The 10,504-nt window shown below is 53.0% G+C and overlaps 1 protein-coding gene across 3 annotated transcripts in view; it reads left to right on the forward strand.

Moving 5' to 3' along the window:
- The window catches only part of GNG7 (G protein subunit gamma 7), a 115,631-nt gene extending 105,597 nt beyond the window's left edge, over positions 1-10,034 (forward strand). For 2 of the 3 annotated variants that reach the window (XM_023733319.1, XM_023733318.1), the window contains one exon: positions 4,422-4,723. In XM_023733319.1, the coding sequence (XP_023589087.1) occupies positions 4,458-4,715 (258 nt within the window). In that variant the 5' untranslated portion in view covers positions 4,422-4,457 and the 3' untranslated portion in view covers positions 4,716-4,723. Of the gene's footprint in view, positions 1-4,421; positions 4,724-8,237 lie in introns of those variants that run through there. The other variant, XM_004378490.2, reaches the window with a different exon arrangement.
- The last annotated feature ends 470 nt before the right edge of the window (positions 10,035-10,504 follow it).

Here is a 10,504-nt window from a genome sequence, read left to right on the forward strand (position 1 = left end):
ATACATGAAGAAAGCAAGAGGTCATTAAAAAGACAGCAAAGAAAGAAAAGACCAAAATGGATGTCAGAAGAGACTCTGAAACTTGCTCTTGAACATCGAGTAGCTAAAGCGAAAGGAAGAAATGATGAAGTAAAAGAGCTGAACAGAAGATTTCAAAGGGCGGCTTGAGAAGACAAAGTAAGGTATTATAATGAAATGTGCAAAGATCTGGAGTTAGAAAAACAAAAAGGCAGAACGTACAGCATTTCTCAAGCTAAAAGAAATGAAGAAAAAATTCAAGCCTCGAGTTGCAATAGTGAAGGATTCTATGGGGAAAATATTAAAGGACGCAGGAAGCATCAAAAGAAGATGGAAGGCATACACAGAGTCACTATACCAAAAGAATTGGTTGACGTTCAACCATTTCAGGAGGTAGCATATGATCAGGAACCGACGGTACTGAAGGAAGAGGTCCAAGCTGCACTGAAGGCATTGGGGAAAACAAGGCTCCAGGAATTGACGGAATACCAACTGAGATGTTTCAGCAAATAGATGCAGCGCTGGAGGTGCTCACTTATCTATGCCAAGAAATTTGGAAAACAGCTACCTGGTCAACCAACTGACTGAAAAAGAGCCGTATTCGTGCCCATTCCAAAGAAAGGTGACCCAGCAGAATGAGGAAATGATCGAACAATATCACTAACATCACACACAAGTAAAATTATGCTGAAAATCATTCAGAAGCATGTTGCAGCAGTACATCCACAGGGAACTGCCAGAAATTCCGGCCGGGTTCAGAAGAGGACGTGGAACCAGGGATATCATTGCTAATGTCAGATAGGTCATGTCTGAAAGCAGAGAATATCAGACAGAAGTTTGCTTGTGTTTTATTGACTATGCAAAGGCATTGGACTGTGTGGATCATAACAAATTATGGATAACACTGTGAAGAATGGGAATTCCAGAACACTTAATTGTGCTCATGAGCAACCTGTACATAGACCAAGAGGCAGTTGTTCAAACAGAACAAAGAGATACTTCGTGGTTTAAAGTCAGGAAAGATGGGTGTCAGGGCTGTATCCTTTCACCATACTTATTCAATCTGTGTGCTGAGTAAATAATCTGAGAAGGTGGACTATATGAAGAAGAATGGGGCATCAGGATTAGAGGAAGACTCATTAACAACCTACAATATGCAGGTGATACAACCTTGCTTGCTGAAAGTGAAGAGGACTGGAAGTACTTACTGGTGAAGATCAAAGATCACAGCCTTCAGCATGGATTACACCTCCACATAAAGAAAACAAAAATCCTCACAACTGGTCCAGTAAGGAATGTCATGATAAACGGAGAAAAGATTGACGTTGTCAAGGATTTCATTTTACTTGGATCCACAATCAACGCCCACGGAATCAGCAGTCAAGATATCAAATGACATATTACATTGGGCAAATCTGCTGCAAAAGACCTCTTTAAAGTGTTCAAAAGCAAAGATGTTACTTTAAGTCGCACCTGACCCAAGCCATGGTGTTTTCAATCACCTCATATCATGCAAAAGCTGGACAATGAATAAGGAAGACCAAGGAAGAGTTGATGCCTCTGAATTACAGTGCTGGCGAAACATACTGAGTATACCATGGACTCTGCTAGAAGAACAAACAGCAACGAAGAAAAGAAGGAACCAATCTGTCTTGGAAGCAGTACAGCCAGAGTGCTCCTTAGAAGCAAGGATGGCGAGACTTCGTCTCACGTACTTTGGACATGGTATCAGGAGGGACCAGTCCCTGGAGAAGGACATCATGCTTGGTAAAGCAGAGGGTCAGCGAAAAAGAGGAAGACCCTCCACGAGATGGACTCACACAGTGGCTGCAACAGTGGGCTGAAGTGTGGCAACGATTGTGAGGGTGGCGCAGGACTGGGCAGTGTTTTGTTCTGTTGTACACGGGGTCGCTATGAGTCGGAACCGACTCGACGGCACCTCACAACAACAGATATATTTGCTTATTTCATAGAAGTGAGATCGTACAGGATTTGTCCTTTTTAGTCTGACCTGTTTCACACAGCATATTTTCAAGGTTGACCCAAGTTGTAGATGCGTCAGGACTTCATCTCTCCTTGTTGCTGGGTGATATTATAGAACGTTTTTGAAATGACAAAATTATAGAAACAGAAGATCAGTGGTTGCCAGGACTTAGGGGTGGGAACCAGGGCGGGAGAGGTCGGCTAGGGTTGGGAAAGGGCCCCATGGGGATCCTCACGGTGAGGGAGTGCTCTGTCCTGAATGTCACTGGCAGTATGCTGGCGGTGATACTGCAGTTGGCTGCGAACCAAAAGGTTGGAGGTTTGAAGCCACCAGTGGCTCTGCAGGAGAAAGGCCTGGCAATCTGCTCCCGTAAAGATGACAGTCGAGAAAACCCAGTGGGGCGGCTCTGCTTTGTCACTTGGGGTCGCTCTGCGTCAGAATCTACTCGACACCAGCTAACCACAACCCCTGGGGAAACGTGTAAAGGACCCCCAGAATCTCACTCTGTTTTTTACTTCCAACTACATGTGAATCTACAATGATCTCAAAATACAAAAGTGCAACAAAAATAAATGAAATATTTTGGAAAGGAAATTAAAATTGTCTCAGATGGTAATGAAGCAGGTATCATTGGCGAATTACAGGATTGTCTTCTGGGGGAGGGAGAGGTCGGTGAGGGGCTCTGACCCGCCCCCCGCCCCCTCGTGCAAACAGTTCACTTGCTCGGCTGCTCATCAAAAGGTTAGAGGTGCCAGTCTGCCCAGAGACACCTAGAAGAAAGGCCTGGTGATCTACTTCTGAAAAATCAGCTGTTGAAAACACCATGGAGCACAGTTCTACTCTGACATAGTTGGGGTCGCCTTGAATCAGGGTCGACCCAGTGGCAGCTGGTATAAGGATGTTGGGGAGAGGAAATAGGTCAATAGGTGTCATTTGGTGCAGGAGAAACAAAACGTCCTCCCCACTGTCCCCAGAGAACAGTGCCTGAGCTGAAGGTCTACCTGGGGGAGCTGCTTTATCTCAAATCATCTCAATAAAACATGAGCCCTGGTTCGTCAGAAAGTTCCAGATGATCCTGCAGAATCAAGTCCGTGCCTTTCAGTCCCTGGCAACCTTCATCCCCGAGGCCCTGGAGTCTCAGGCATGAACTTCTCCCTTGTAGCTGGCCCTGCACCTCCCGGAAAGCCACCACAGGGCAGAAAACGAAAGCTAACTCTTCTGGCTTGTGCCTGCCTGGCAGCGAGCGGCAAAACCCAGGTCACGCAGCAGCAAAACCCAGGTCATGCGACTTGGCCGTGGACCAGGGAGAGCCCCGGCCTCTGCTTCACTTTCCCGCTTTGGAAAGTTGGCCGGGAGAGCTTGGGCAGGAAGGCTGAGGCGCCCTCCCTGCACACAGCGGTCACCCGCCTCATCCTGAGCCTGGTCGTGGTGGGGTTCTGAGTGAGTGAGTAAACCTCACAGTCCCGGGACCTCCAGAGAAAGAGTGACTTACCCAGGCCCCCAGCGTTCAGTCCAGAGGACAGCGGGTCTCCCTGCAGGCTGACTTTGAGAACATTGAGAAGCGTCTGGCCCCCATGTCTGTAGTGCTGTGGGGAGAAACCCTGCATTAATTATTTGGAAAAAACTTGCTTTCAGTCCTTGCTCACACCTTACACCAGAATAAATTCCCGATGGTCAGCTGGTGTAAACCAGGGGACCCCCCAGCGCCTGTGATTTCCCCCCTCTCTCCTCCCCACTCAGTGTGTGGATTTAAATGTGGGCAGAGTCCTAGGACATCAGGAGGTCAGATGATTATGGTATGCAGAGTCTCTTGGGGGTGAGGGGGATCCCCTAATCCAGGGGTCCTCACTTAGGTGATTCTGCTTCCAGGGGACACTGGGCGATGTCTGGGGACATTTGTGGGTGTCAGGACTGAGGGGGTGCTACTGGCATTGAGTGGGTGGAGGCCAGGGGGGCTGCTCCACGCCCTGCATTGCACAGGACAGCCCCCCACCCCAGAGAAGGATGTAGTCCGTGTCAGCGGTGCCGACGGGGAGGGGGCGCCCTGGGGCAGAGCCAGGCTCAGAGAAAATCCCGATGCTTTTTTCCCACGTGCCCGTCTTTCCAAGTCAACCAAGAGGCAATGCTGTGGATTCTTGGACCGTCCTGCGTCCCTTCTGGGCGTAACCCCCGAGCACGTCCCCTCAGTGGGCCTTCCCCCCCAGACCTGGGGGCTGGGGCACCGGGCCTTCCACCCCAGACCTGGGGGCTGGGGCACTGTCAGGGAAGGAGGGAGCGCGGTGCACAGGCATCCCACCTCCGCTTCCTCAGCCCTCAGTCCTGGGGCGTGCTGCGTGCCTCCGTCCGTCCATGTCCATCCGTCTGCCCGTCCGTCCGTCCGCCGGCCCTCCCCTCTCACACCCATCTGCTTTCCCCACAGCTCTCTGGACGCCGGGGGCGGAGCAGATGGCAGACAATGTCAGCCACTAACAACATAGCCCAGGCCCGGAAACTGGTGGAGCAGCTCCGCATCGAGGCCGGCATCGAGCGCATCAAGGTGAGCGGCTTGGGGGCGCGGCCCGGGCAGCTGGACCCTGTGGGCCTGGCATGCAGCAGGCGGTGGGCACAGAGGCAGGAGGGCATCATACAGAGAGCGAGTGCAGCCGAGCCAAGGGACACGGCGGTGTGGGCTCTGGCTGCGCCTCTCGCTGTGTGGCCTCCAGCCACTCACTAAACCTCTCTGAGCCTTGATTTCCTCAGCCTAAAGACGCGGCTGATCTGACACCTAAGTCGGACGTCCGTGCTTTGTGGAGGCAGCAGGACCAGACGCAGGGCTGGACGGGGCCACAAGCACTGGTCCCCTGCTTTTAGAAGTGGGGATCCCCAAACAGAATGTCAAATTCTCTTGGAATCCAGACTTTCTGGAGCTATCGAGAACGGAATACCACCTGAAACCATTCCCCTGAGGAAATCTCTAAACCCTGAACTGAAACTATCCCCTGGAGTCTTCTTTCAACCTGTAATAGTTTAGCCTAATTAGAAAAGAACGTCTGCCCTGAGCATTGTGCTCTCTGAAGAATGATCTGTGTGGGATCAAATTGACCCCAGCAACTCGAAAGGATAGATGGGAACCTTCAGGGCGGTGAGTTTGTGTTAGCGATGGTGAGGTAAGTTTGGGAAAGCTTGTCGTGAGAGGTGGCCCAGCTTGAAGAATGTGACCAGTGTCCCTGAATTGTACATGTGGACATTGTTGAAGTGGTGTATGTTCTGTTGTGTATATTTTCACCCAAAACAAAGGAGCTGGGGTCCAAGGCTGAAGGGTCAGCTCGAGATGGGCACAGCCTCCGTCTTTCCTGCCTTTGTCTGCAGAACTCTGTCCGGCTTTTTCACTGTGGCTGGTGCCTGGGGAGTCGGAAACGGCTTTGATCAGCCTCCGAGCCCCTGGCCCGGCTCGGAGCCCTCCCTGACCCCGGCTCCCCGGCCAGCCAGAAGGTCTGCCCTGCAGACCCACGACGACAGGGCTGCCTCCCCAGAGGGGCCGGCATGTTCTAGAACGCTGCCTGCCAAGCAGAGACCTGAGCACTCAAAGCATTCCTTCCGGCTTCAGAAAGAGAGCCTGGTTGAAGTGGTTTTGCTTCTGTGAGCCCATGGCAGCCCGGCCCTGCTGGAGCGATGTTCATCTTGCTGTTTGATGTCGGGGTGGAGTCCCTGCTGCCCCTTTGAAAGTCGGGGGGGGGGGGACAGGGCTGGACTGAGGCCTCCCCCACAGCCCGCCTGAGGTTTGGGCCCCCTGCAGAAAAAGAGACAGCACAGCTTTGGTGAGACTGACAGGCCAGCCTGGCCACGGCCTGACAAACGAGGGGCCCCTCGGCCGGCCACCCGGGAAGTCCCACTAGGCAGTGATTAACTCGGGGCCCCAAGGCCCCAGGGCAGGACCTGGCGTTTTGGAAACGAGCTTTCCCGTCAGGGCCGGAGTGAGGGGCATGCAGGCACTTCCAGGGTCCGGAGACTGTTTTTGCTGTCTTGGATGGTCGCTTTCCAAAGACCACCGGGTGCCATGGCGTCATCTCCAACTCACGGCACCCCGACGTATGTCAGAGTAGGACTGTGCTCCATAGGGTTTGTTTTTTTTTAATAACTTATTTTTGTGTGTTGTTCTTGGGAATACGCACAGCAGGACATACGCCAATTCAGCAGTTTCTACGTGTACGATTCAGTGACACCGATGACATTCTTCGAGTTGTCCAACCCTTCTCACCCTCCTTTTCTGAATTGTTCCTCCCCCACTGACATAAACTCGCGGCCACCTAAGTTTCCTGTCTAACCTTTGGAGTTGCTATTGTCAATTTGATCCCATATAGATGGTTCTTCCATAGGGTTTTCAGGGGCTGATTTTCAGAAGTAGATCACCAGGCCTTTCTTCCGAGGCACCTCTGGGTGGACTCGAACCTCCAGCCTTTAGGTTAGCAGCTACGCACACTTGCCGTCTGCACCACCCAGGGGTTCCAGTTTCCAGACAGAACTCTAGAAACCAAGCTTGATCGGCACTTACTGAACAGGGGCCACTGTCACTGTCGGTGGGTAGGAGGGCCCCCAGGACAAGCCACTGGGCTGCCCCACTTGGCAGAGCCTGGAGAACGGGTATCAGCTCTCGGGGACACAAGAGGATGAGGCTCCAGCATCCCCAGGGCCGCCTTTTTACTTTATGGGGGAGAGGGTGGGGGCGGGGAGGGCGGAGGTGGAGAGGTGCCCGAGCGCCACAGGAAGGTCAGTCCAAAGGCAGATGGCCATGTCCCCATTCACCCTTGCCCGTGGCACCCGAAACTCCAGCCCCCAGTAGGGTACAGCACCCTCAAACACGTGACCAGAAGAAGTGGGGAGTGTGGATAAGGGGTTGCTGGTGACGCCTTCTGTCTATGACCCCAGCTACCTGGACCCCAGGAGCCCCTGGGTGGTACAGTGAATGCACTCAGCTGCTAACCAAAAGGTTGGCAGTTCAGTCCACGCAGAGGCATCTCGGAAGAAAGGCCTGGCAGTCTACTTCCGAAAAGTCGGCCATTGAAAACCCCGCGGAGAACAGTTCTACTCTGACACACAGGAGGTCACTGAGTTGGAGTTGACTCAACGGCCACTTTTTTTAATCCTCCTGACCTTTTCCATTCAAAATCTTAGGGACTCCTGCTGAAGGATCCTCAGCCCCTTCTTTTTTTTTTAATAATATTTTATGGTGGTAAAATACACATAACATAAAAATACCATCAGTGACATTAGGTGCACTCACAGGGTTGTGCGACCATCACCACTGTCTGGTTCCAGAACATTCTATCACCCCTAAAAGAAACGGCATACCCATTAGCAGTCACTCCCCACCCTCCCTCCCCAAGCCCCAGGCAACCACTAATCCATTTCCCGTCTCTGTGGACTTGCCTCTTCTGGACATTTCACATCAGTGGGATCAGACGCCGTGTGACACTCTAGTTTCCCTCACTGAGCATCACATTTTCGAGGTTCACTCATGTTGTAGCGTGAATCAGAGCTTTGTTCCTTTTTATGGCAGAGTAATATTCCCTCGGGTGGATGGACCAGAGTCCCTAGGTAGCTGAACCCCCGCAACAGTGCTGTGAGAGAAAGTCCTGGCGATCTGCTCCCATAAAAATCACAGCCAAGAAAACCCTGTGGAGCAGTTCTACTCTGTAACACATGGGGTCGCCGTGAGTCGGGATCGACTCCATGGCAACAGTTTAGGTTTTTTTGTTTATGGCTATAGTACAACGAGACGGATTGACACAGTGGCTGCAACAGTGGGCTCAGGCATAACAACGACTGTGAGGATGGAGCAGGACCGGGCAGTGTTTCGTTCTGTTGTACATAGGGTCACTGTGAGTCGGAACCGACTCGACAGCACCTAACAACAACGACGAATACCATACTGTGTTCATCCACTCATCTGTTGATGGACACTTGGGTTATTTCCAAACCAAAAAAAAAAACAAACCAAACCCATTGCCCACGAGTCAATTCTGACCCATAGCGACCCTGTAGGACAGAGTAGAACTACCTCATAGTGTTCCCAAGGTTGTAAATCTTTAGGGAAGCAGATGGCCACGGAGTGGCTGGTGGGTTCGAACCGCTGACCTCTGGGTTAGCAGCCAAGTGCTTAACCACTGTGCCACCAGGGCTGTCACCAGCGTTTGTCTGTTGTGAGTTATGTCTCAGCACCTTCTCTTTCCTCTGTCCTCCTTCTGCCCGCCCACAGGTCTCCAAAGCCTCATCCGAACTCATGAGTTACTGTGAGCAGCACGCCCGGAGCGACCCCTTGCTGGTTGGAGTTCCTGCTTCCGAGAACCCGTTTAAGGACAAGAAGCCTTGTATTATTCTATAGCTGTGTTCTCTGCGTGCTCGGCTTCTCTCTCTCTGTCTCTCTGTCCTATCTCTCTCTCTCTCAGGCAGGGCATCTTTCAGTCCTTAGCTCAAGCAAAACATCTCAAGCCCCCAGCACTTTTAACCCAACATAAATGCGGGATGCCCGGATGGGGTAATAACCAACAATCCTCTAGGTCTAGATGGATCTTCACACCAACATCACAACCCCCTCAAAGACCCTGCCCAAAGACGGGTGGTGGTCTCACAACCACTTCCGATTCAGAGCAGCCGAAACGCCCCAGCGACGCGGTAACCGTTTAACGCCCTCCGTTGCCATTTGAATTGTGGTCGGGCGGCTGAGCTGGGTGGGGACAAGGGGACAGAGGTGGGGAATCTGCCCCCGGCTCAGGCTGACCTGGCTGGCCGGCCATTTCCTCATAATTGGCTGTTTACGAAAAGGTTTCCGCCAGGCCGCTGGGATGTTTTTAAAACGGGCAAAATTTGGTGGCACATAGCTACCTTTTCTGGAAAAAATCTCTCCTCTTTGTTTAAAAAGTTGTTACTCCAGGCTGCTGAAATCAGCTTGTGATGGCGGAGCCTGTAGTTAAGCTGCAGCGTGTGATGTACAGGGCGGTTTAGGGGCTGGGAAGAGGGCAGGGAGGGGAGGGGGACTTTGTCTGTGAAATGCAGCGCGTGGCGCCAAGCGTCACCCAACCGCGTGGCAGTGTCACCAGCAGCCACGCCGTGGCCCTTGACCTTCCCTCCGAGGCCCCGCCATCACGGAATCGGCTTTTCCTCTACTCGCCCCCGGGAGAGTAACTGCTTGAATCGCCAGCTGTCTTTTGTTTGAAGCACGAGCCCTGGATGCGGTGGCTCGCGGCTTTGACGGTCTCTGGCGTCTCCGGGGTCCCACTTCTGCGCGCCGCCACGGCCGTGTTACAAACAGAAGCGCCGTCTGGGGTGATGGTTCCGCCGGGCGGGTCGAGCCGTGCTTGGCTTTGGCGTGGAGAGTTTCTAAACGATTTGAAAGTAATCTTTGACGATGAGATTCAACGCTGGCACTCGGCTCTCCCCCTTCCTGCTCTCGTCTGGTTGTTGCGCTCTTAAAACCAGCTGCTGCCACGTGGCCCCTGACTCACTGTGACCCCACGTGCGTCAGAGTAGAGCCGCGCTCCGGAGGGTTTTTGATGGCTGATTTTTCGGAAAGGCCCCTGGGTGACGCAAACGATTTGCATTCATCTACTAACCTAAAAATTGGCGTTTCGAACCTCCCCAGTGCTGCTGCAGAAGAAAGGCCTGGTGATCCACTTCTAGAAAAGATTATAGCCAAGAAAACCCTACGGAGCAGTTCTACTCTGTAACACATGGGGTCGCTGTGAGTTGGAATCAACTGGATGGCAATGAGGTTTTTTTTTAACAGATCCTTTGCAAGTGGATCACCAGACCTTTCTCCCGAGGCACCTGTGGGTGAACTCGAACCCCTAACTTTTTGGCGAGCAGTGAGCACGTCCACCGTTCGTACCACCCTGTCTCCCTCGTAGTCCCTGCACAACCCAGAACGTCGGTTCAGGGAAGTGAGATGTGTTCTGAATGGAATCCGCCACTTTCCCACCAGCTCTGGAAATTTAAGATGGCGTGGGGTTGGTGGAGGGAGGGGGCCCTTTTATACAAACGAGTGTTTCCTCTCTGACTCAGCAGTGACGGTTCCTTTAACAAGCGGCAGGAGGAAGGGGCTAGACGCACCCCTGACCCCTCCTGCCAGCGTCTCCTGCAGCCAAACCTGAGAGGTGTTCATGGGTGGCCAGGATACCACGCAACCCTGAGCTCAGGACTGCCCCTCTGTCCCTGCAGCCCCAACGGAACTCAGAGTCTCGAGGCTGCTGGTGCCAGCAGGTTCCCGGACGGCCAGCAGGCCCCGGGCCTCACCTTACAGCCAGCAGTCCAGGGGAGGCGGGACAGAGCCGCCTGCCCTGCAAGAGTGCCAACTCCCCACCCCGTCCTCAGCCCTGCCTCCCGAGGCATGTGCCGAGGCACCCAGCTTGCCGACGCTAAGACGTTGAGAGGGTCTGGGTGCAATGCAGGACTCCCTGGGTAGTGCAGACGCGCAAGCGCTCTGCTAGTAACCAAAAGGTTGATGGTTCGAGTCCTCCCAGAGGTGCC

This window comes from Trichechus manatus, unplaced genomic scaffold (assembly GCF_000243295.1).
Source record: "Trichechus manatus latirostris isolate Lorelei unplaced genomic scaffold, TriManLat1.0 scaffold00057, whole genome shotgun sequence".
Lineage (NCBI taxonomy): Eukaryota > Metazoa > Chordata > Mammalia > Sirenia > Trichechidae > Trichechus > Trichechus manatus.